The sequence below is a fragment of the Euprymna scolopes genome, chromosome 38 (assembly GCF_053919585.1).
Source record: "Euprymna scolopes isolate OS-2025 chromosome 38, ASM5391958v1, whole genome shotgun sequence".
Classification (NCBI taxonomy): domain Eukaryota; kingdom Metazoa; phylum Mollusca; class Cephalopoda; order Sepiida; family Sepiolidae; genus Euprymna; species Euprymna scolopes.
In genome coordinates this window covers 26,010,753-26,038,752 of record NC_136519.1, presented here as the reverse complement: position 1 = coordinate 26,038,752, position 28,000 = coordinate 26,010,753, and the positions used below count along the sequence as shown (strand labels likewise).

The following is a 28,000-nucleotide window of genomic DNA, read 5'->3' as shown; positions in this document are numbered from 1 at the left end:
TTCTTTATGAAAAAAAATGCTTCTTTCATATTCTCAGGAATGGTTGATGTTTGCATATATATATATATATATATATATATATATATATATATATATATATATATATATGTAGTATGTTGTTGTTCATATTGTTTTAGCGATGCATAAGCAGTTTTGAACGGTTACCTATTTTTGTATTTAATTTTCGTTTCCTAAACGGTGAAAAGAAGAAAGAGATTGCCTCCCTTTTATTTTTTGTTTTTGTGTCCCCCCCCCTTTTTTACGAGATGTATATTATATGTTTTATTATTATTTTGATTTATTGAATATTTAGATATAGCATAATATAAGTATAATACATATATGCTATGACGTTAGAGACGATGACGTCATACATGATGTCATAGCAAAATTTGAAGGAGGGAAAAAAATTCCTCGGTTAACGCCGGGTACATACAGCTAGTAAACTTTTTTATGAAAAAAAAAAAAAACTTTGTTCATATTTTCAGGTATCGCTCCATGTATTCATCGGAATGGTGGATGTTCGCATTTCTGTTTTCCGATACCCGTACCAAATCGACAGGTCCTCAACGCCCATTGTGGTTGCCCTTATGGAATGAAGTTAAGTAGCAATTTGCGAGATTGTGAACCAAATCCTGACGAGACCCCAAAACCCAACTGCACGGCAAACCTGTACCAATGTGCTAATCGACGCTGCATCCACCACTATTTCAGATGTAACGGTGAAAATGATTGCCTTGACAACTCTGATGAAATCGATTGCAATCCTGGTGAGTATCGTTATCAATTGGTTCAATATAGAATCATGGAATTAAAGTAGTTGATCATCGTTGTCGTTGTATGAGGAGTACTGAATATCATCCCTTAGCGTTTTCTTCATGGTTGTCAATCTGAGGTTCATCTCTTTCGCCAAGGTCCACATTGTTTTGCCTGGATCTTGTTGCATCCTATTTATTTATTTATTTTTGCATCTTCTCAATGAACAATATACGGCACAATCACGTTGACACACCCATTCTCGCCAGATTACCGAAGTTAAGCAATTATGAGCCTGGCCAGTATCAGATGAGTGGCCATTTGGGAAGGCTAGGCGCTGAATGTACCACTACAGTAGAAATTTCCGGGTTAGTATACGGGGGCGCAGTTAACTCACCCCAAACTAAGATGGAAAACAACGGGAAACTACCGTCTTTCCTTGTCTTCCCGAGATTACCATGGCTCTCCAATTTGAAGTGTTGTGGCCCCCAACGCTGTTAAAACAGCAGAACTGCTGCATACATGCATGCAATGAACACCTATGATCTTTCTTGCTAGCCACTGCTTCCACATCTCCACTGCATAGTTGCCAATCTGATAGATCTTCGTGCACCTTTTTTTCGCATCTTCTCCATGAACACCTACACGATTTCGCACACCAGTTTTAGGAAGGCGATCATTAGTTTGTAGGAATATGTTCACGCTGGTTTTGGAGGTTTTACTTTTGGGTATTTTGTAAAGGGGGGATATTTTGGGGATGAGCCAGAGCCAGAGAAATATTTTCAGTGAAAAAGATTTACATATTTTATATTCAAATGTGAGAAAAACGAGAGACATTGTCATAGGACTGTCATGGTGTCTATCAACTACCTTTTTAGGGTGTTTATCTACTAATCCGGCCATTTGTAAACAATCTCATATACTACCATGTGTTTAAAATAGCAACAACCTTTATTTTATTTTCTGTTCGAAACGAGAAAAGGTTTGTGACTATTTTTAGCACATGGCAGTAATGATGGCTGTCTGCCGACAGGTGGCGTATATAAGATTGTTTACAAATGGCCGGATTAGTAAATACACACCACGACACGATAAACAAAATGAATTATTGAGTTAAGAAGGTATATATTCACAAAAGAGATCATTTATATATGTTTATAGTAGGCTGGGGGGGGGGCAGGTAAGTACTTTTTGACGGACCGTCCTTTTAAAAATCTACCAAACATCAGGTAATTATCCAAGCAATACGAAATTTTCAGCGATTATTAAGAGAAGAATGAACTTTATAACGGTGCACTTATTTTTCATAAACAATATTTATATATATATATTTTTTTACAACCCCCCCCCCTTGTTTTGAGGGGGTTCCAAATATGCTTAAAATAATCATCTGAAACTGAACAAAACATATTATGTTGTTGTAAGGGACAGGATTATAGATTAAAAAAAAACAAACAAACAAAAAACTTGTTTGCATACCTTATTTTGATGTCTGAATATCAAAACTTCGATTGTGTTTAATTATCCCGCTTTTGAGTTTTGAAGTGTGAAATTCGGTGAATATGTTAAGTAAAATAATTAATTTAAGTTAAGCAAAACAATTTTTTTTAATACTTATACGAAAAAAGCCATTTTAAAATCTTTGATAAATAAATTAACAATTTCTTTTTAGTGAGCCGAATAATGCATGACCATTATTAAACAGGACATGCTTTGAAGAATCGATACAAAAAAAAATTCGATAAATATTGTGCCCTTTGTGTTAAAAATGTCATTATTTTTTCGATCAAGTTTGGAAACGTTTGCCGCCTTTCGACTACGGTGGACCAAACGCGCTGAAATAATTTTTTTTATTCTGCTTTAAATTGCCCCCCTCCCCATTTTGGAGAGCCTGCCCCCACCCCACACATACACATTAAAAACCAAACTCATACAAATGGTCACCCATCTGGTACTGGCCAGCCTCAGTGTTAATAATACATTGAAATTTTCGTCACTGAAAAATAAGTTGTTTTTTTTGGCTTTTTGGTCTTCCGTAGTTTGCTTTTTATCAAGCACAAATATAAACAGTAATCAAATCGACTCGAAGTAACTGGTTGCCTATATGAATAAGTGGAATTATTTGAAATCCAGGTACTTATATTATAATATTTTTTCATATTCTCATAGAAAAGCATCCTAAATCTTAGTTAGACAAGAAATAAACAAATTAATTCTTTCAAAAACCTTTTTTTTAAACTATTTATATACATTTTTTGTGCAAAACAAAAAACGCCAAATGTTAACTTTTAGGGAAAATTTAACATTTAAAATTGAATTAAAAATAGTAGAGAAAGTTTTACATTATTCTGCTTTCTATATGATAAAATTCAGGGTTTTATCTTTCTGGAAAAAAAAAGTTACTCAGAAATAATGGATTTTGATAAATGTAATTTCGTTTTAAAAAACAACAACAACTTGATTTTTCGGCCATTTTTGGCGGTGCCTAGTTTATAGGTACATGTAAAATGAATGACCGATGCTCCAAATGTATAAACATTTTGACCCCTCTCGTTTTTTTATGTCGCCATTTTTGCAAGCCATAGTATCGGTTGGATTGACTTCGCTTAATTTCAATATTGCGAACTTTCGGTCTGGTGATGGAGACATCGGCAAAGATGTCACGTTCCCCCCCCCTCCTTTGCGTTATGGGTTGCTACTACTTTTCTCTCTCTCTCTCTCTCTCTCTCTCTCTCTCTCTCTCTCCACCCAAACTGCCTACTGTGTCTTCGGCCCACCCCCGCTACTGCCAACTTTTTTTTTAATCTCCCCCCTTCTGGGGTTCTTTACTCGACCCAGGCAACGCCGGAGAACCCCTCTACAATATCACTTTTTTAAAACACCTTTTAATCCTCCCCCCCTGGAGTTCCTTACTATACCTCCACACACCCGGGCAACGCCGGGTACCCCCGGTAGTATATTATGTATGAAAGAGTTCGCTGTGGAATTTCTACAGGTCCCGCTGGTGATTATTAATGCTTTTATTTTTATTTTATTTTTTCAAAGACCGCACCTGCTCTCCTGACCATTTCCAATGTAAAAACGGCGTTTGTATTAACAAACACTGGGTTTGCGATGGTGATTATGACTGCAGAGATAATTCGGATGAAGCCAATTGTAGTAAGTAGTTTGTTTTTGGTTTCTGTATTTTGTTTTGTATTTTGTAAAAAAAAAAATGCTAGAGAATAAATGTGTTCCTTATAAAGGGTGTCTCTTTTTTTAGCGCCGGCGAACTTTAAATTAAAATAAATCACAGAAAAAGAACGTTGACCTGGGACAACGGCAGTTTATTTTTTACCATTCACAGATTTGCAATTCACAGATTTATTCCGTATTTCCAGAAACCGATAGAAGTGAACTAATGTTGTTAGAGTATCACAATTTTCTCTTTGATAGAGTTAGGAAGAATGCGTGTCTTCCAACTGTCGCTTACAAAATACAAACGAAAGATGGAGAGAAGAAGAAGGTGTCTTTGTTTATATTTTCATTCGCCTCCACATCTTCAGAGATTGTTCACCACGATGTTCTTAAGAGTAGTTGTCCAATAACATGGCACAACAATAGAAAATGAAAATTGGTTTGGTAGAAACAAAGTTTGATTGGATGTTGACTTTGAAAATCAGGAAATATATATACTTGATTGGAAATATGGATTGAAATAGAATCAGATTTAAATAATGTGTAGATTACGCAAATTGATATTAAGTTTTTTTTCGTCGTCTCAACATTTTCAGTATGTTATTTTAGTGCCAATAACACGGTAGAGTATTAAAAAAGAAAATGCTTAAGACTTGCAATTGTTAGGTCTGGAGTTTAACCGTAGGTGTTAATGTGTACTGTATACGAGAGATCTTTCGCAATAACTTGAAACCATGTCTTTCCCGCCTTCTTTTTGACTGGTCAGAATGTAACAGAGCCGCTAGCACTTGTAGCAGCAGCATGACACATATGCCAATGACCGAACCATTGCACAAAGTCGTGTCACGACAGAGGAAAAGAAGGGAAGGAAATATGGATCGAAATAGAATCAGATTTAAATAATGTGTAGGTTACGCAAATTGATAGAAAGACTTTTTACGTTGTCTTCACATCTTCAGAGATGGTTTCCTATAATGTTCTTAACAGTAGTTGTCCAAACATTTCAATCCTCAGTTGCATATTCACATCTTGCAATTGTTTGGTCTGGAGTTTCACGATAGATGTCAACGTGTATTGTGTGTGAGAGATCGTTCTCGATAACTTTAAGGTATGTTGTTTGAGTCTTTTCCATTTTTTTTTTTTTTTTTTTTTTTTGACTGGTTGAAGTGTTTAATGGCCGCGATATCAAGTTCGCGTTAGTTGGCGTCTTTCTCCAAATTGATCTTTTCCCAATAACTCAATATTCCTCATACACTTAAAACTCAAAAGTTTAAACTCGACGTAAAACAGACGCAATAGTTTTCACACACATCAGAGGATATTCAAGGCAAGTCAATTAAATGCATTCGCGGTAATTAAACCGCGTTGACACAGACACGCAAACGATCCTAATAGTTTAAATGTTCATTAACAATACTGATACGTTTTAAAAACCAATGAAAATATAGTCATTTGAACATGTCTTCGTGAAATTTGAGGTGTTTTTCCTTTGTGGGCTAGTGTGCTGCATTCACATGTGGTTTATCGGTTCGTCTCTTTCTCCACAGAGTATACATTTACTAGTTTTCAGTGTTTTATCTATCTAAGCTGTAATGTGATTAAGTATCATCGCGTTGTTCTGTGCAGCAGAGTAGAGATTCTGTGTCAGTAGATATTCTGTTTCTCTCTTCATGTGTCCTTTTCTTAGCCATGTTTGTGTATTTTCAGGATTTTGTTCTTCAGGATAAGGTGGAGGATTTCCTATATCGAATATGTTCTGGCTTCGAATTCTTTAACAATACTAATATCGGAGATTTTTTTCGGTAGACATTATCTTATCCATAGATAAAAATCTAGGAGCTTGTGGTTCCGTGAGTGTGAAACCCATTTATGATCCCGCCGCTTTATTTAAACATAAAAAAAATACTAATTTCATGTGTTTTATTTTTCAGCCATGGAAGGAACCTGTTCTGAAAGGGAGTTCAAATGCAACAACAGTCTGTGTATTTCTTTAGCGTATAAATGCGACACAGAGAATGACTGCGGTGACGGGTCAGATGAAGGGGATTTTTGTGGTAAGTTGTTATGTAGGGTTTAATACCATTTTACCACGTCTCGAAATTATGCTATTTATGTACACGTATTATTTTCACACACGTATATATATATATATATATATATATATATATATATATATATATATATATATATATATATATATATATATATATATATATACTTAAATAAGGGGTTGGTCACCAACAATGTGTATTTTTTAACATTATTTTATTATTCCGTGTTTTGGTTTTCATTGAAAATTATGTTTAAATCATTGTAATAATGTTTTTAAATCATTGAAATCGTTTTTAACGCGTTTCAGACGTTCTGTGAAGCTTCCTCTCTCTCTCTCTCTCTCTCTCTCTCTCTCTCTCTCTCTCTCTCTCTCTCTCTCACACACACACACACACACACACACACACACACGCACACACACACACACATATATATATATATATATATATATATATATAAATTATGTTATTTATGTAGATGCATTATTTTCACAGACAGTATTCCCTTGCTATTCGCGGGGGTGGGGGACTACTTGCTTTATCTCCTCCCCCATCGAATAGCAAAAAACCGCAAATTTTCGATGCAATTTTAAAAACGTCAATGTATTAAGATTATATACGTTACTAAATGCTCCCTAAACACTCTTACTCCTTAATACAGTAATAATTATCCCCTATTCCTCTCCCTGGATAACCATTTTCGTAAGGAAATCTTCATCAATGAAGCAGACTTGTGCCAACTCCTCGTTGACTTGTTTGAATTCAACCCTCGAGTTCTGCCGTAAAGAGATTAAAAAGCTGAAGACACGTTGGCAAAAGATACTGAATGCCGATGGCAATTACTTTGAAGACTGAATATAAGTTATGCCTACTGTTAAGCGTTTACTTTTATTCTCCCCCCCTTTAAAGACGGACAGAACTTTCTTGGTTCCTTTGTAGAAAGAGAATTTAAAAAGCTTAACTAAAAATGCAATATTTCTATCGTTATTCGCAGGAGTTGTTTTTTTCCCCCACATCATCTCTGCAAATAGCCAAAAACCACGAATATTGGATACAGCTTTAAAACGTCTATGTATGGAATTATATACAGTCTTAAATGCTTCCCACACACTTTCTAAATGCAGTAATAATGTAGTAATACAATACAATACTATAATACAATACAATTCAATACAATACAATACTATACAATATAATACAATACTAGATAATACAATACAATATAATACTATATAATACAATACAATATAATACTATATAATACAATATAATACAATATAATACAATACAATATAATACTATATAATACAATACAATACAATGTACGGTAAGAAGGAACACAGGCGTACAAACCCGAGATTACAGTCTTTCAATACACATCATCTCTATATTTGTAGTCAAAACGGAGTGAGTGATTCCTCCAATGTTTGTCTAGTCTGGCTTTGAAGGTATTGATACCACTTCTCCGCTGTCGCTGCTTATCCAAACACAAGGAATGCTCACGAGTTCTACAATCTTGTTTTAAAGGAAGCATCTTGAGACTATCCACATTGTATTCCCCATGTAAATATTTGAAGACTTGGATGGTATTCCCTCTCATTCGACGGAACAACAGAGTTGGAAGATCCTGTTGCTTCCGTCGCTCCTCGTAGGACAAATCATGCAGATCTGGGACCAATTTCGTATATTTCCTCTGCATCGATTCTATGGTTCCAATGTTACGCATATATCGCGAGGATTATTCTATTGTGGCATATTCTAGCTTTGGACAGATCAGCCCTTTAGGGAGCATTTAGTATCGTATATGTAATATTGCATGTAGTTATGTATTTCACTAATGTATTAATGACAACGTAAACACATTTTAAATTTTGTACTGCAACAATATTTTAATAAAAAAATAACAAAACTATCCCCCTCCCGAAGTCAGACAAATCTTAGCCCAAAACACCGATAAACTACATCGTGAAACAAACGTTAAAAATTAAAAATATTAGAAGCCATATAAAAATGCTTAAACCCGCACCCAAAGTAGTTAGCTTCAATACAAGAAAAAACATGACGTTCCCACAAGGACCCGTAGCACGGTGGGTAGAGTACTTGGAAAAATCAATTGTAAACAGTGATATTCTCCTGAAGGTTGAAGGTTCAATACAACTGCGAATTACTTAGAACCTCTATCCAGTCGTGACTGACGGAACAAGAGCATGCTACCCCACTGAAATAAATAAAATTCCGTCAAAATTCCCGAGTTCGACAGAAGCATCTGTGATCGACAAGATACACCTGAAGAAGGTCAGAGGTTATATCAGCCGAAACGCTGTGAAAAATCACACTCAAGATGAAAGTAGTCCTAAGCAAAAATCTTAAAATGCTTATCGTAAACTCCCCACTATCCATCCCAGTTCTAACACCAGCAATTGGCTTGCCCATGCCTCATACCGAATCTAACAGCCGCTGACACCTATCCGCTAAAATAAGTAAATATACGTACGCTACGTGAGCGACATGTTTATTTTATCGGAAAATAATGAACAGATGTACAAACTACAGGACCTCTTCCAAAAGGAATAATCCTTAAGTTCACGTCAGGAATTTAGCTCACTTTGTGGAAATAATAAAAAAAAATGCTCCCATTCATTCCAACCAGATGGTGAGTCTAGATGTAGTGAGTCTGTTCACGAAAGTACCCACTGATGAGACTCTGACAGTGGTGTGGGACAAGCTGACTTTTGATACCTCACTGAAAGAACGCACTTGCATCCCAATTGACAATATAATGAAGATGTTGAGCTCCTGTGTAGAAACTACATATTTCATGATGGGATATGATATATATCGGTAGGAAGGTCTGGCGATGAGATCACCATTGTCCCCGGTACTAGCCAATGCATACAGGAAATACTTTGAGGAAATGGAATTAGACTCAACACTACTAAAGCCAACAATGTCTTGCTAAGCACGTAAACGACGGGATTTACCAATATTGGCCCTAGGACTCGTTGATTTTAATACTCAGATTTTTAACCGAATTTTTACCTTCTATCATTCGATACAATTTATTGTGCATTTCACTTTTCACTTTTTTCATTTTCATTTTTCGCTCCTACTCACTTTCTCCTCCTTGACACCTGAAGATGATTCGCAGTTGAATCGAAAGCACCTTTTGGGTAACTGTAAACTTTACAGTTACCCAAAAGGTGCTGAGTTCAATCCTGAACGAAGGCAGTGAAAAAGTAACATTAAAAAACAGAGAATCAGCAACTATGTCCCAAAGCCTAGCTGGAGTCTGAACACGGTACCCCCGTAATAATAATAAAGGGTTGGGTTCGAGACTCCTAACAAACGGTTCCCCAGTTCGATACAAAACACCTGACGAAGGCCGGAGGGCAAAACGGTCGAAACGTTGTGACAATAACAACCAAGATGAGGAAGTCAGTCCGACAATCTCAATCAATGAAAACACCTACTCTCAAAAATACAGACAATTACTATATATATATATATATATATATATATATATATATATATATATATGATTAAATTGAGGATAAAAGAGAAAACAACATGGCTTTCGAGAGCCTAACATTATTTACCATTAACTGGTCGCCCTTATGTTAGGCTTGAAACCGACGGTACCAATGTTTTTCTGACCTTCTGTACAATTTAAATAATTAAATAAATAAATATTAAGCTCTTATATTGAAAAAAATTTTTAAAATTGTTTTTTTATATATAGATAGATTACCGGAGGTGAGTAAAATTAATTCCCTCAACAGAATAGTTTTGGACCACTTTTATGATTAAAATCAAGATATAACGATTCTAAATCTTATGTCTAGAATCCTTATTCCAATTTTGAGCAAAATTGATAACACAATCTTGATTCTAGAAACTGTATAAAAGCTTAAGACAAGTAAAATCTTGCTTAATTGGTGTCTAATGAATACGGTTAAGCAAGTTAATGCAAAAATGAACAATGGGAGATAGTGCTTATTATGTCTCATGAAAAAAAAACATTTAAAATTCTGAGGAAATTGGAATTTTGAAAATATTTGTTACTTACTGCCTTTTTGTAAAAAAAATTAACAAAAATCGGATGTATCTGAATTCTTATGAGTGGCTTAGCTGCTCGAAGTACCCTATTGTTTTATTTTAATCACGTGAATTTCAATAGCCAATCAAATTACATTCTTACAGAGAGTGTACCCCCAAATATGTCCAAGTATTTTCCTCATAATTTTTTGTTCATCTAAAATGCAAGAGGGCCTTTTTTTTTTTTACAAAGATGTTTTGTGAAAAAAAAACAAAAAGAAAAAAACAGCATGCCAGTCTGTCTAAATTAAAATCGGTTGCTTCTTGTTTTTGACATAAGAATCCTAGGTTGCTCGAATGACGTGCCTAATTCTCTACCTGTATAAGAACCAAGTACGTCCAAAGATGAAGTATAGTTGCCACATCTGGGAAGGAACTACTAGAAGCACCTTATTCTGCCTTGACAGGGTTCAGAACAGACTTTGTAATCTAGAAGGCGATGTCCTTTTCTCTTCTCTGCAACCTCTTTCCCACAGAAGAGACGTTGCAAACCTGTCCCTTCTCGGTCGCTATTTCCATGGCAAGTGTTCGGCTGAGCTCCAATCTATGGTCTCCCTCGCCTATCCTTCACAAAAAACACTCGCCTAGCCAAAATCACTATCAATAAAGAATATCAGAACTGCCCGCCGTTGGAACTCTGTTCCGCTGGCCTGCTTTCCAGCTGACTACAATATCATTATCTTCAAGTCCAACGTAAACAAGTTCTTGTTGAGTAGTCCTCGTAAATGATCTAATGATACCAAATTACTTCTACAAACGATTATTACGCAACTGTCCCAATGACTACAATACACACACACACACACATTAACCCTTATCCTCGAGTGGCCTCAGGGCCTTGATATGTAGTGATCCCTTTGTAAAAAAAAATCCTTTATTGTCCCCTCTTTGTATAAATCTAAATGCATATAATAAAAAAAATAAAACTTTTTAAAATTTATTTTTATTACTTTTTATTTTTTTTAACATAGCGGAGCACACGTGTTTATCTGAATATTTCCAGTGCGATAACAAACGTTGTATATCCAAGTATGTCGTCTGCGATGGAGACAATGATTGCTTTGATAATAGCGACGAAAGAAACTGCCCTCCAGTGACGTGTAAGACGTGGGAATGGATGTGCCAATCAAAAAAACAGTGCATCAATAAGGGCGCAAAATGTGATTCAAGTGTAGACTGCTCAGATGGCTCGGATGAAGTCGGTTGTCGTAAGTTATTATTATTATTATTATTATTATTATTATTATTATTATTATTATTTTATCTATTTTTTTTTCATGCGTTTATGATAATGTTTCCAACTATTTTGATTAACTGGTCCAAAAGTGAATGCTTCAGATACCCTTGGGCAATACCTATACACCCAAGTATTAAAAAAGTTATCTCCTTTGGATTTTTTATACTATACTATCCGGGGAGGGAGGGGGGATTTGCCCGGTCGTAGAATACGCTTAAATATAATATTTTAATTTGTCCAGATTTCGTATATATTATTATAGAGTCGTGATTTCAAAAGTAAAAAAAAAAAACATATTAGGGTGCCATCAGCAAGAATTGAAACCGAAAGAAAAACTGTAGCATTTAAAGCTGGTGACTTTCCCACTGTACCAACGTAACACGCATATGGACGGATTAAAACTAAACTAAGATGAATGTACAAAATGTATAACGATTTTTTATTTTATTTTATCCATTTTGGACCCCTTAAAAACTATTTTAACCGGTTAAAGACCCATAAAAGAACGGTCCATAAAAAATTAAATCATTTGAGACACCCAGCGCCGCTCTGCGACTTTTAGTCTCGAATGAGATAGAGTTTGAAAATATGAAGACAGACAGGCAGACATAGTGAGTTTTATAAATTAGATTTTTTTTCTACCTACCTTATTTCCCAACCCTATTAACTGATCGAAATGTGTTCGCCTCGAACTCAATTCTGGATTAGTATTAGGACGATTAATCAGAATCAGGTATTGGAAAAATCAGAACTTTTTGAGGTATCGGAATTGGCATCAAAATCGGCAAAATTTTCCGATGCCAAAAACGAGTCTTTTAATTTCCTTTTATTTGATTTTGTTTAAAACAAAATCTTCCACTGCAGATAACAATAAGGAAATAATAAATATTTATTGATTTTAAAATATTAGTAAAATTAAAATCTATAGATCACCCCTCCCGCAAGTGTATTTTTACATTTGAGAAAATATCTGCACATTTAATATGTTTTTTACAGTAATCGGAAAAAAAATAACAACTCTATAGTTAAATATTTAAAGACTTATAAAGAATCCGAACCAGTAATTGTATTGGAAATCATTAATTGTATCGGAATCGGGAACTTAGTATGGAATCGGTAATTGTATCGGAATCTGGTAAAAATATTGGAATCGTCCCATCACTATCCTGGATATGACGTCAAATTCAGAAATTATCTGCAGGTAACCGTGCATCCGATATCCTTCTAGAAAGAATTCTTAATAGAAAGATATCAGGGAAACGAATGCCAACAAAAATCATCATGAATGATGCTCAACAGCAACAACAAACAGCACCAGTAGAGGATCACAAGCAAGCAAAATACATCATATATACAACTTTGCTGTAAACAAATAAAACACCAATGCACATGATGCTTCCGTTCAGTTTCAAAAGACCAAAAGACAAAGGATACCCCCTGTAGGGGCAGCTGCACGTGTAATTGTGAAGCAAGGGTTGTGCAATCCAGGAAGATTGGAAACAATGCTGAGATAAGCAGAGAGCACATAGAGCAACTGAAAGTCCCAAATGGTCACCCATTTAGTACTGACCAGGTTCAACGTTGCTTAACCGGTGATCCAGTGGGAACTGGTGTTATTAACGTACATGACGTCATAGAAAACGATGTTGTTGGTGTTTTATTTCATTTATTACAGCCATGAGGACTTTCCCATTCACTCATAATGTAGACTTTTAACTATTATAAAATCTCCGAGGGTTGATATTCTTGTGAGGTAGTATCACGCCCTTATGCCAGATTAAAAACTGTTCAAATTAATCATGTCATGATTCCTCCATACCACCCGCGATCTAATGGGTAGGCAGAACGTTTCATTAACACACTAAAACAAGCATTCAAAAAGTCATGGAGCATGAATTTAGGAGAACTTGTCACCGGAAAACTCGCCCATGTTTGCTAGGTAGGAAAACTGGTCCATTATTGAATAAATATCGATTGAAAACACATTTTATGATCATTATTGAATGAGATATTGTTTTTATACGAGATTGCAGATCCCATAATATTTTTGAAAAAATATTCTTACTTGTTTATTTTTGTTTAAAAAAAATAAAATTATTTTTTTCTAAGTGCTCGTTTTTTACTTAGCTTTGTAAGTTTTAGTGGTTCAACTTATTTTAAAGAGTTTATTTATTTTAAAATAAAGTAATGTCGAGTGTTACTTTTGAACAAAAAATTCTGCATTGAGAGAATCACGTCTTAGGAGTCTCAATAATCGCTCAAAAATAGAAAAATAGGCCACTTGAGGATAAGAGTCAATGAATGTAAGGTGTTATTATAATAATCGTTAATGGTATAAACTGGGTAGAATCTGATTATTTATGGGGACGGCTTAACATGAACTTGTTTACATTAGATTTGAAGGCTACCGTGTTCTATTCAACCGGGAAGCAGGCCAGCAGAACAGTGTTCCAAAGGCGGGAAGTTCTGGGAAAAGCAGCTTTGTTCATGGAATCTGCGTTTAGATTTAGGCATATATAGAGAGTGGGGGAACTCGTATATAGTAGTTGTAATCGTGTACATCATTCAAGGATCAAAGTGATTGTATAAAAGGCACCCTAATCAGATAAGAAAGGGTCTGTTGGATGGTCCGAACTATGTGCCTCACAAAGAAGAAAGAAGAGATCATTGAGACGATATATGACACTTTCGACATTGAACCACCCCAGCAGCAGCCACAGACACCAGCTGATCTGGAATGAAAAGAAATTTAAAAGATCCTTTAACTATCGATCCAAAAAGGAAATATATTAGTACTCCTCGCAGATTAAAGGATTGGGAGGGGATGGTATGGGGGACTTACCTAATGTACTCATAATGGACACTTCCATTATTATAACCATGTAGAGTTACTAGTAGTTAGTCATGTTGCATGTGTTTTCTTCCTTAAGTAAACTCCATATTAAGGCCTTTCATTTTTTTTAATGGAAATCGCTTCAGACAAAGCATGAAGCCATGTGTACTGACCTGATGTTTTATTTATTTATTTATTTCTATTTTGTTTCCGACAGCTCATGAAAGCTCCAAAGATTGCAAATCATTAGAATTCAAATGTGCGGAAGGAGGTTGTATACCTAACACATGGAAGTGTGATGGTCAGGAAGACTGCCAGGATGGCTCAGATGAAGCTGCTAGTTCTGCTAGTTGTCGTAAGATGGATATTGCTTCCATTTTTTCTAATCATCTTTTTTTTTCCTCATCCTTTTGTTCAAGCAGGGGATATATAATTAATTTATGTATTGTTTTCACAAAATCAAGACAACAAAGGCTGGATTTATAGCAACAAGTTCATCTGTAACTAATACAATGTCAGTAGATATACAAGTTTGTGGTGGTTTCACCATGAAACTTAATATAACTTAGTGTATTAATATTTACGTTTGGATATAACTTCCAAAAGTCATTTTACTCTAAATAATTTAGGTGACTGAAATTGAAATCTCATTAATCACTGAACAAATTCCAAATTCCATCTGAATTCTTTAATTTCCTAAATACTAAAAACGTGGCCCACAATGGTCGATTTGCTGCTAATATTCATTTTCGGTAAATAATTAACAGGAAAAAACGAGCGCATGTGGGTAATTGAAATTAAATTTTAATCACATACTTACATGTTCAATAATCACATGATTAAATTTTACCCATTTAAAATTTGTTAAACTTTTCTAATACACCCATATTGGTTACTCATAAATGTAAACAAATTTTTATTACATTAAGCGAGATACTGATGTTGACTGAAAGAGTTCCTTTTAGTGATTACATGGTTCGAGGATATTTGTGCAACTAAACGGCAAATCTGCCTATAAAACAAAATAAACATAATAAAAAACGGTTTACTGCTATTCTGTAGTCATTTATTATTTGAGAAATTTTGTCTGTATGTATATATATTCATCCTACAGCCTAAACAAATGTTGTGAAGGTCTAATGGTGTATTGATGTCACGTGACTGGTAAATCACCGGCGGTGATATTTCCCCATATAAAAAAATGGCAACGTCATTACAAAGAAAACCACTTAATTTATTAAATAAAAATTAAGTATAACGTTATAATTAAAAAGAGATATATAAAACATGCATGGGTATGATGAAAATACTATACCAAAATGTCGAAGCAATCAGACCAGTGGTTATTTAGATTATCAGTTAGTTGCAAAGCTACTTTTACACACACACACACACACACACACACACACACACATATATATATATATATATATATATATATATATATATATATATATATATAATTTCTACGGCCACGCTTGACTGCACAAATTAATTATATCATTTCTCATATTCTGAAAAGAAAACACACACACACACACACACACACACACGCACACACACACTCACACACACACACACATATATATATATATATATATGACAAAAAGTTTATACTCCAAATTCCAATATGTTGTTCATCTTATCATTTATTTATTTCACCAAGTTTAAATGTTTAGTTCTTTACAGCACCTGTTTCGTAGCACAGAAACAATCATATAATTATTATGTCAATATATATATGTATATATATATATATATATATATATATATATATATATATATATAGAGAGAGAGAGAGAGAGAGAGAGAGAGAGAGAGATAAATAGATTGATAGATAGATAGATAGATAGATAGATAGACAACGATAATATATTAATAAATATTAACAATTATTTTATACCTACAAACACTAGTGTTTCAAGCGTACGTAAACATCAGTATATGAAGTGATAATTACTATCAGTCGAGATATTCGAACCCAGTTACAAAGTAACTTCTAAGTCTATAAACTAGCATAAGCAAAACTGACAAAATTTAACAGACCAATTGATAGAAATAAGGTACCCATAAATGCCATAATAAGTGGATATAGACAGTAAACAGTTAAAGAGTATTCAATGACAGGAAGTCGGATTCTAGCAAATTGTGCTTAGGTTGTCTGCGTTTTCTTCGTTTTTTAGCAATTCCTTAAAGTGGGTTCAACTTTAGTTTCTTAAATAGGCATATAAGAATAATATTTTATAAATAATTATTACAATTACCTTTATACCTACAAGCACTAGTGTTTCATGGTTACGCAATCATCAGTGTAGGAAGTGATAATTACTTCAAGTAGGTAAGTTATTTTAGTTCTGATCTGCTATTATCACCTAATACAAATTATTAATCCTCATCTAAATATTTTGAAATCGTTATATTTGAACTTGAAATATCACTTTAGATTTGATCCATTGGTTACTCTGTCACACTTAAAAAGTAGCATTTGGGTTGGTCTGTCACTTTAGTTTAAAGTAACATTTAAGTCTGTCTGTCACACTTAATTTTAAAGTAACATTTAAGTTGGCCTGTCACACTTAATTTTAAAGTAACATTTAAGTTGGCCTGTCACACTTAATTTGAAAGTAACATTTAAATTGGTCTGTCACACTTAAGTTTAAAGTAACATTTAAATTGATCTGTCACTTAAGTTTAAAGTAGCATTTAAGTTGGTCTATCACGTAAGTTTAAAATAACATTTAAGTTGGTCTGTCACACTTAATTTTAAAATAACATTTAAGTTGGTCTATCACACTTAAGTTTAAGTAGCATTTAAGTTGATCTGTCACTTAAGTTTAAAAGTATCATTTAAATTAGTCTGTTACACTTCAGTTAAATAAACATTTAGGTTGGTCTGTTACACTTAAGTTTAAAATAATATTTGAGTTGGTCTCAAAATTTAAGTTTAAAATAGCATTTTGGTTTGTCTGTCACACTTGCGTTTAAAATAGCATATGAGTTTGTCACAATTTTAAAACTGCCCACTGTGTAGAATGAATGAACGCATCTTACAATTTTTTTCTTTTTACAAATTTTTATTTTATTTCTTCAGCCCCACCTGTTTGTCCCGAAGATCGTTTCCAATGCAAAAATGGTATGTGCATCTTCCAACGATGGGTCTGTGATGGATACAATGATTGTGGCGACATGTCCGACGAAGACAAAGAACTAACCTGTCGTAAGTTGTCTTGATTATAAGCTAAATTGTAACAAAATCATATATTTTGGCTGTGCAAACAAGGGGGTTAAAAATAGAAAATTCTACGTGACGCTAGTTCAAGTAAGAATGTGGAACTTTTCATCAGAAGTTCAAGTTAGATTGTTGCCACATCTGGGCAGGAGCTGCTAGCAAAGACTTATCCTGCCTTGATAGAGTTCAAAATAGACTTCGTAGCCTCGTAGGAGATGTCCTTTTTTCTTCCCTGCAACCTCTTTCTCACAGAAAAGATGTTGCGAGTTTGTCTCTGCTTTATGGTTATTCTCATGACAAGTGATCGACTGAGCTCCAATCTATGGTCCCCCCCCTCGCCAAACTTTCACAAGAAACACTCGCCTAGCAGAAAACACTATCAATAATTTCCCCCGCTCTTTATCTATGCCTAAACCTAAAAGTAGATTCCATGAGCAAAGCTTCTTTCTTAGAACTGCACGCCTATGGGGAATTGTCTTCCGTTTTCCTGCTTTCCAGCTGACTACAGTATGGTTGTCTTCAAGTCTAACGTAAACAAGTTTTTGATGAGCCGTTCCATATAAGTTAACAAATTTACCGAATTTCCATTAATAAGGATTACTTTATTGTCCAATTGTCTACTGTACAATCTTTAACCCTTATCCTCGAGTGGTCTCTTGGCCTTGATAAGTGGTGATGTCTTTGTAAAAAAAAAAGAACGTATCAAGATATGACAACATGAACAAAAGATTCAACATTATATGCAAAGAAGTTGTGAGGGAGATCTTTCTCTTTGGTTTGTGAGCTGTGTTCGAGCGTTTTTTGTTTTTGCTTATATTTGATTTTTTTTGTTTTTGTTTTGTTTTTTACCAAAGCGCTCTCTTCATCCAGCATACCAGGAGACTTTTATTTAGTTACATGATTGCAGTTACAAGAAGAGGGATACGGAAATTGCAGCTGCTACGTCACTACGACGACTACCTTTACAACTAGACGTCACTCTCCAATGAGCAACCTACTAAGGCATTTTCTTTTACTTAAATATCATTTCTGCTCCTTTCTAGACAAGATCTAGATTTTTTTTTCACTTTTAGTCACCTTAAACGAATTACATTAGCATGATAAGGGTTTATTGTGTATTATCGATTACATTTATAGGGGCATATTAAGTGGGGAATTGTGCAACAAGATGTTTGTTCACCTTATATTTAAATTTTCAAATTTAAGGGGAGCAGGAAGCAAAGAGGAAATTCTAAAGGCTGGCATTTCAAGAAAAGAAGATATTATAATAGAAAGTCTTGCAGCATCTGAGGATCTCTAAAGTGAAATTTATTATTTATTGTTGGGGGATTTTGTGCCAAAGCGTCACAAGTGCAGCGAGTTTATCTGGGCATATTTTATTAAAATACTACAACTGTGACGATGAGATAGAGGATTGAGCTTGGTAAACAGTGTGGGATCTATTCAATTAGAGTTTCTTTTATGGACTCAGTCAGAGACAGGCAGACAGACAGACAGACAGAGAGTAGTGGTTGATGCACTAGCCCAGAAGTGCTACTGATACTCCATGCATGGAGAATGATGGCTTTGTAGAGATGAAGGATACTGGCAGGTGTAAGAAGTTTTCTAGAGAGCTTGTTCTTCTTTAGAAGCGGTACTGCTCTGCTGGTTAATAATGACACTTCTCCAAACTTACTTTATCCACTCCCAACGTTTATTATCACAATAACAACAGATCTGCCCTAATTTTTTTTTTCTTTTGTTTTATATGACATGTTTTGGAATTTCCTCTGTTTCTAAGTTTAGGGTTACATGCTCTTGTTCTAACAGCTCCGATTAGGTGGAGTCCTAAGCAATTTGCAATTTATTTTGAATGTCGTCCTTAATGACAATTGAATACAATTGCAAATTACTTAAGAATGAAACCCTTTATTTAATCCACTGGAGTAGTATAGTTTTGTTCCATCAGTCATGACTGTAGACGTCCAAAGTAATTCGCAATTGTATTTTGAGTGTCACTCGCACTGAGGATTGAACATTCAACCTCTAGAAGAATGTAACTGAATTTTACCAAGTACTTTATCCACTATGCCATGAGTCCTTGTGTGTGATGTGATGAGAACCGTAGTTCAAAGAATACAAATAATATGAATAATCAATTCTCTTCTCAAAAATTCAGAAATATAACGCTTTTCTTGTTTAGAAGTGGTACCGCTCTGCTGGTTAGTATTGACACTTCTCCAAACTTACTTCATCCATTCCTAACGTTTACTACCACAATAACAACAATCGAGACAATGACAACAGATCCTCCCTACTTTTCTTTTTTCTTTTGTTTTACATGACATGTTTTTTTTAATTTCCTCTGCTTCTGAGTTTATTCACCACACAAATAAAACTTTCTCTCTTAGTAACCATATATGGTTTAACCAATTGCAGCTTTGATATTTCTGACCCAAACACTACTAATCTCTATATTAATAAAAAAAATCTTGATTATTCTCTTCTACAAAAAAGGCATTATAGGATTACAGACACACACATAACCTCCAAAAATGGTCATGCTACTTGCCAGTACTTAATGGATGTTTTCCAAAATTTATCAGTGAATTATTATTCAAAATCGTAAATTCCTACAATATTTCCGAGGTGAGTCACTCTATCAAACAAGTTATAGTAATAGGATGTAGAAAATAACTTGCTCATTTATTATGTACTTTCACTCTCCTAGGGTTCACCAGCGCAAATACTTTTAGTATTCACTTATCAGCAATATTTTATTTTCTGCCTTCATGATTTTATTGTTCTTTTTGTAAATAATAAATGATAAAATCTAATCTGCCTTATTGTTTTCGTTCACAGCACCACCACCATTTTCATGTCCAGTTGGTCAGTGGGAATGTCCTGGCGGAAATCGTATCTGTATTCAGAATTCTAAAGTATGTGATGGGAACACTGACTGTCCCGAAGGACATGATGAAGGTCCTCTATGTAGTAAGCATCGTTTTTTCTTTTAATTTTTTTATGCATCAGTCGGCTGCAGCTTCAAAGTCTAAATATACTTAGATGTATAAGTTTGCACGAAAGTTCTTTCGGAATTTTTAATTTGGATTTCAAATGATATATTTTCAAATAAGTTTTCATTATAATACCTTTACTGTATATATCATTTTAAAAACTGTTTTTCGCTCTATCTCATCATTTAAATTGCAATTGTTTTCAAACAATTATGACTTCTTTTCCAGGCGTTAAATATAAGATGGAAAAAAGCAAATTCGCACAATTTTCATATTTCAATTAAAGTTAGGCCGAAATACTGCTGAAAAAGCTTGCGATATCAACGAAGCATTTGGCATAGATACCACTACTGAATGCACAGCACAATTATGGTTTAAGAAATTTCGTGGCGGCGATGAGAATCTTGAAGATAATGATATAGTCGTCGACCATCGGATGTTGACAACGATCAATTAAGAAGCATAGTCGAAGCAAATCTATTCACAACTGTTTAAGAACCTGTTTCTGAATTAAATGTAACGTATACGACAATTTTCAACCACTTGAGAGAGATCGGAAAGACAAAAAATACTTGATAAAGAAACACCATTATAAACTGTCATCTTCCCTTCTTTTACGCAACAAGAACGACCCGTTTTTCGACTGGATTGTGACTTGTAATGAAAAATGTTTTTTCTTTTAACTAAAAAGTGGGGTTTTTGCTCAGTTATTAGGCATCAACAAAGCTCCACGACACTTCCTGAAGCCAGAGTTGCACCAAAAGAAGATTATGCTGACTGTCTGTTTGTCTGCGATTGGTCTCATCGTTAGTTTTCTGAATGCAGGCGAAACCATTACGACAGAGAAGTATTCTCAACAAATGGATGAAATGCATTAGAAACTTCAACAAAACCCAGCATTAATCGACAGAAAAGGCCCAATTCTCCTCCACGACAATGCCTAAATGCACATTGCTAAACTAACGCCACAGAAATTGAACGAATTGGACTACGAAACTCTGCCTCATCCGCCATACTCGCCAGACCTCTCACCCACCGACTGCCACTTTTTTAAGCATCTTGACAACTTTCTGCTGAGAAATGCTTCAGAAACATAAGCGATATCAAAAAACGCCTTCAGCAACTTCATCGCCACCAGAACGCAAGATTTTTACGTTACTGGCATAAATAACCTTGGTTAGCGTTGACAAAAATGTGTCGATTCTGATGGCGCTTATTTCGATTGATAATTTTTTGTTTGATCCGAGATATGTTCATCTGAATTTAAAAGTTAAAAACTGTAAGAACTTTCTTGTCACCCTGATAGATTTAGGAAACACCCCATCCTGCCCTGCATGAGGCAATGGAAGTTCAACATCGTGTCCCTCTAGCTTATTCCCGTTGCAGTCGAATCTCTCTTGATCGTTTGCTTCCAGTTCAGTTTTGGTTTTCCTCCCATCCTTTTTCCTTTTTTCTTCATGCAGGTGCCATTGGAGCTTTTAAATTCAATGCAAATTCCCAAGTTCGTCAGAAATATTTCTGACTTCGACAAGATACACCTGAAGAAGGTCGGAGGACACATCGACCGAAACATTGTGAAAATAACACTCAAGATAAGAACAGTAGTCCAAAGAATCCAAAAAATACTGTTGGACATATTGCCGTTAAATCAATTAATTTTTCTTTTTTTTCCACAGGAATCACAACTTATCAAGGCCCAGAGCCTGCTCGAGGATAAGGGTTAATGGGTATACATTAGTCAATGTGATTATAGCGTAGTAAACATAAGTAATGGAAATTTTGTAAATTGGATTACTTAGGGGGACGGTTCATCAAGAACTTGTTTACGTTGGACTTGAAGACAATCAGATTGTAGTCAGCTGGAAAGCAGCCAATCGGAAAAGAGTTCCACAGGCGTGCAGTTCTGAGAAAGAAGCTTTGTTTGTGGAATCTAAATTTAGGTCTAGGCACAGACAAGGAATATGAGAAATTATTGATAGTGGTTTCGGCCAGAACTAACTAGACACACCATACAGGAGAACGTGCTTTCTCGAAACCCTCGTCAGCTCTCTCTTCTTACCAAGCCAAGGGAAACCACTTACCGGTGTATCTACAACCGGTGTTGTTCTCCTAATTCCCCTACAATGCCAATAATCAATCCTCATCTCCAAAATTCTGAAATATAAAGGATCAGTTTTTGTTCTTATTGTTTTGTTGTCGTTTTTTTTTTTTAAATATCTGTGTTAATATCAATATTTATTCTGTGTTAATATCAATATTTATTCTGTGTTAATATCAATATTTATTCTGTGTTAATATCAATATTTATTCTGTGTTAATATCAATATTTATTCTCTTTACCCAGACACTGATAGTTGTCGTATCAACAATGGTGGCTGCAGCAACATATGTATTACAACGCCGTTCGGGGCACAATGTTTGTGTCCACCTGGCGAGGAGCTAAACGGAACTAAAATATGTGGAGGTAAATATCAATATAAAATTAATTTCCTTTCTTGACAATAATGAACCAGCCGTTGTGCTGGGATCAATTTCACTCGTACTCCATCAATCCTTGGCAAACCCTATTTGTAGTAAAATCCAACTCTTTCATTATAGAGGTTTCCAGAAAATGGTAAACTCTCTACCCTTATAGCATGCCTTTAGAATTCCTTCTTTGTTCCCGGATTCTTCTACTAAATGCAGAAATTTAAATGTAATGAGAACAAATATGTTGCTGTCCAACATTCCACTTAGGATACTTTCTGTAAATTTAAACCCTAACTACAATATCTCTCTCTTTCTCTCTCTCTCTCTCTCTCTCTCTCGAGAGAGAGAGAGAGAGAGAGAGCGAGAGAGAGGGAGAGAGAGAGACAGAGGTCCAAAAGAGAGTCTCCAATCTGATAGGTCCTAAACTGTCATCTAAGCTTCAGCCTCTGTCCCACCGACGAAATGTTGCATCTTTGTGCCTTTTCTACAAGTATTTTAATGGTGAATGCTCTGACGAACTGCAGATACTTGTGCCCCCACGACGTAGACACCCTCAACAAACCCGACAGGCAGCTAAATCCCACCCCCACACAGTAGAGATCCCTAGATGTAAGAGAGCTTTCTACTCCAGTAGTTTCTTCCCCAGAACCGCTAGACTTTGGAATTCCATTCCAGGTCCCTGCTTCCCCAACTGTACTGACATACAGAAGTTCAAGTGTAACGTGAACTGACATCTTGCTACCCAACTCCCTACATAGTACCCCAGAAACTTATGTCCTTGATAGTAGCCCCCTACACCAAAGTGGCGTTGTACCGTGTTTGGGGTGAAAATGTAATAAAAACAAAAAAGTTAATTTATTTATTGCAAACTATTATCCTCATCTTTATTGCTGTTTCACCAAGTGGCCAAGTAAGCTTCTGGCCGGCTTTGGGTAGGATTGAAACCGCTATCTTCAGACAATGCTCACCTGAAACCATGGAGATTCAACGTCTCTATACACTGCACCACGGGCCCCGACGGGCGATCAAGGTTGGGTTTTTTGGTCTTATAAACCCACATATATTCATTATCTGATCTTGCATGGTCGGGTCCGTACCGAATGATATATATATATTTGAATGAATTCGAGTTAAAAAATATATAAACCCCCAAAGTGTTGATATGTCCTAAAACAAAACAACCAAACCAAACTCTACAATTGCAAACAACAAAAAAGTTAAAGAAACAAAAACAAAAAAATAGAACTTCCAACAAAGACATGAAACTTGAAATAGCAATAATAGCAATTAGTGACTCTTTCAAGTAAAACATTAATAACAATACTTAACCCTAAAATGGAAGCAGGAAGATAATACATTGCAAAAAAAAAAAAAAAAAAAAAAAAGCTCACGCACACAAAATATTAACACAACCGCTAATACCTTATTTTTTATTTAAACTTTCCTCACATCCCCTGGAATATCGTCTTGCACTCACAGGGCGAGCGAGGGCCCCGGGTTGAGAACCCCCGCAATAGACGATCATCAACTGTGTGCTATCTGTGCTGATTAAGATTCATTACCAACATCTCTTTCCTTTTGCAGATAAGAATGAATGCGACCCTCCGGGACACTGCAGCCAAAAATGCGTGAATACAATCGGTTCTTTCAAGTGCTTCTGTGACCCTGGTTACCAAATGCTCGAAGATAGACGCACTTGTCGAATTCCAAGAAGTAAGTCATTTATTTCCATCCTAGTCTAAAAGATGTGTCATATGGCATAATCACGTTTGACACACAAGTTAAGCAACGGTGGGCCTGGCCAGTACTAGATGGGTGGCCATTTAGGACTTCCAGGTTGGTGTACGTGCTCTCTGCTTATCTTGGCATTGTTTCCAGTTGTCATGGACTTCTCCTTGCCACTGAACTGAAGCAGTGCCGATTCAGGAGAGGTGTGGTTGGGATTGCGCAAACCTTGCCACACAATTACACGCGCAGTTGCCCCTACAGGGGGTATCCTTTGTCTTTTGAGACTGAAAGGAGACATCATCAGTCGAAAGCAGGGAAGATTTATAATATTCTTAGATCTGCGTAATATATGTGTACGCAAGTCAGATCTTGTCATATATAGTAAAGTTGACTATTACTGTAGCAACATTATAAGTTTTGACGATATATTTGACTATTACTGTAGCAACATTATAAATTTTAAAGATATATTTGACTATTACTGTAGCAACATTATAAATTTTGACGATAGGTATTAGACGTCAATAGTGCATGACAACTTTGACATATCAGGCCCTGCTAAAACCACTGAAGTTAAGCAACGTTGAACCTGCCCAGTATAAAATGGGTGATACTATGGAAATATTAGACACTGTATGTCATTTCTCTTGACCGTGATAGAAAGGGTGTTTCTTTTTTAGTGGCAGTGAATCTTAAATTATAATAAATCACAGAAAAATATTTTATTACACAAATACGAGGTTTATTCCAAAGATTAATTTTTGACATTTTTAATTTAAATACAATTTGAGGCATATACCCTGCCCCCTGTTTGCACACATATGGCGTAATCTAGAAATTCAATTTTTATAAACATAATGCATTAAATTAGGCTGTATTTCAGCAATGGCGCATCGAATGTTGTATTCCAAGTAGTCTGTTGTGTTTGCTTTATCAGTGTAGAAATAATACGCCACATATCTTCAAAGAAAATAATCTAATAAGATTAAATCGCATGGATGAGGTAGCCAGTTGATAGGTCCATTTTATGAAATTATTCATTCATCAAATGTTTCAAAATGATTGCCCAAATAAATTTGCACAATTTGCAAACGCTGCTCGGGTGTCAGTCTTTTCATGATTAATTGCTAAACAAAGTTGAACTCAAAATTTCCGATAGTTGCCAAATCTTCAATTAAAAAAAAATGAAGTTGTCTATTTAAAGTTTGCCGCCTATTATAAAAATAATAAATAAATAAATAATGAATAAACACCCAGATTGGCAATCGTATGTGAATTCGTATCCTCTTCTACTTTCGGTCTAAAGCAGAATGCCAAACGCTGGGCGAATTGTACAAAAATGTGGTATTGGCGGTTATTCAATTAGACATCAATTAATTAATATTCTCAAAATTGCAATTTGATGTATTTTAAAGAGCTTTAGAGCAGAGGCTATAATATGGATACAACCTCACATTTGAAAATTCAAATATTTCAGATTTACATTGAATTTAATTCATAGTGATTAGTTGGCACAACCAAATTCTTGTGTAAAAATCACCAACGTTTTATGCGACGTTACCATTTTGTGTCTAACTTACAATTGTGTATAATAGTATCACAGTGTAACTCTGATATAAGAGACTTCCCCGATCTCTACAGCTCTCTTATATCCGGGTTACACTTATATCCGGTTTGCACTGTACATTAACACAGGCTCTAATTTGGGATCAGATAGCATCGCTCTTATATCCGGTTTCCTATATTATTGTCTCTTATATCCGGGTTCTACTGTATTTGGATTCATCAGGCTACTGTTCTCATCTTGAGCGTGATTTCCACAACGTTTCAGTCGATGAAACCTCCGACCTTCTTAAGGTGTATCGTGTTGCATTCAGGAATGTTTCTGTCGAACTCGGGAATTAGGGCGGAATTTTGAACGGAACTCTTTATTTACTTCATAGGGGTAGTATGCTCTCGTTCGGATTCAAGGCGTTTATTTTTTAAATTGTCATAGACAATATTACTATCTTCTAAAACCTATGAAATATTTATTGAAACATGGAAGCTCTGACGTTCTTCAAGTATGCTGTGTCAAACTCGGTAAATCTGTCTTTCAAATTGGTGAATCTGCATGGAATTTCAAACAGAGACCTTTATTTAATCCACGGTGTCAGCATGCTTTTGTTCTGTCCTAAGTAATTCATAATTGTACTTTTTTGCATGCCCGCTCTGAGGATTGAACCTTCAATTTCCAGGAATGTAATTTTTACAACTAAATTTAATAAAGTACTTTATCCACCGCACCATATGTTCTTGCAGATTGAGTATCTTGTGAAATTCAGTTATAAATTCTTGTCGGTTGAAGGTTCAAAATACAAGTAAGAATTACTTAGTACTTCTACACAGTCATGGCTGACGGAATGAGAACATGCTACCCCCATGGATTAAATAAAGGGTTCTGTTTGAAATTCTGTGCAGATTCCCGAGTTCAGTAGAAAGACTTCTGAGTTCAATAAGATACACCTGAAGAAGGTCGGAGGTTACATCGACAGAAACATTGTGAAAAATGACATGCAAGATGAGAACAGTAGTCCGAAGTATCCAAATTATACAAATAATCAATCCTCATCTCAAAAAATTCACAAACGTAATTAAAGAATTACTCAGCTGAACATGAATTTTATTATTTATTTGCGGACTGTTATTCTTATCTTCATAGTTTTATTGCTTCACCACGTTTCGGACAACTCATCCTTTTGGCCTTCCTCAGGTGGTTAACTGCAACGGGATAAAAATGCTGAGTCTTGTAACTGCATCCCCAGTAATGACTGCCTTCCATAGTTGTTGTTGTCTCACCATGTTTTTGCTAACTAATCCTCTGGCCTGCTTTGGGTAGGATTGAAACCGCTATCTTCATGCAATGCTCACCTACCTGGAACTGTAAGAGATTCAATGCCTCTATCCATTGCAAACCACAGTTAAGACTCAGCATTCCTTATCCTGTCACAGTTAATCACCTAAAGAAGGCCAGAGGATGAGTTGGCCGAAACATGGTGAAACAATAACATGTAATCATGAAGATGAGGATAACATTTTGCAAATAAATAAATAAATATACAAATTGCTTATCTCAAAGGATTTTAATAAATATAATTTATAATATAAATCCCAGTTGTCTGTTTGTATGTATGCATGTATGTATGTATGTATGTATGTATGTCTGCCAAAAACTTTTGACAGAGGTGATGGATTTTCATGTGATTGATATCGTTTTCAAGCTCGACCCTTCGGACAACAAATATGGAAAAATTGACTAAAAACATTAATTCCTTCACCCTCAAATGTCCACTTTTCTACAAGGAGGGGTCGCTTTTTTCGCCAATATTTTCGAAAGTCATCCCCTCTTTTCGATTGACTAGCCTTAATTTAAACCTTCGCCACTTCTGG

General features: G+C 35.2%; 1 protein-coding gene across 2 annotated transcripts in view; it reads left to right on the top strand.

Annotated features, from left to right (window-relative positions):
* The window catches only part of LOC145263100 (low-density lipoprotein receptor-related protein 2-like), a 599,989-nt gene that overhangs the window by 152,926 nt on the left and 419,063 nt on the right, over positions 1-28,000 (top strand). For both annotated transcript variants that reach the window (XM_080120027.1, XM_080120026.1), the window contains exons 17-25: positions 489-770; positions 3,802-3,915; positions 5,865-5,987; positions 11,051-11,287; positions 14,367-14,504; positions 17,241-17,366; positions 20,220-20,351; positions 22,719-22,838; positions 24,428-24,556. In XM_080120027.1, coding sequence (XP_079976153.1) covers positions 489-770; positions 3,802-3,915; positions 5,865-5,987; positions 11,051-11,287; positions 14,367-14,504; positions 17,241-17,366; positions 20,220-20,351; positions 22,719-22,838; positions 24,428-24,556 — 1,401 coding nt within the window. The remainder of the gene's footprint in view (positions 1-488; positions 771-3,801; positions 3,916-5,864; positions 5,988-11,050; positions 11,288-14,366; positions 14,505-17,240; positions 17,367-20,219; positions 20,352-22,718; positions 22,839-24,427; positions 24,557-28,000) is intronic.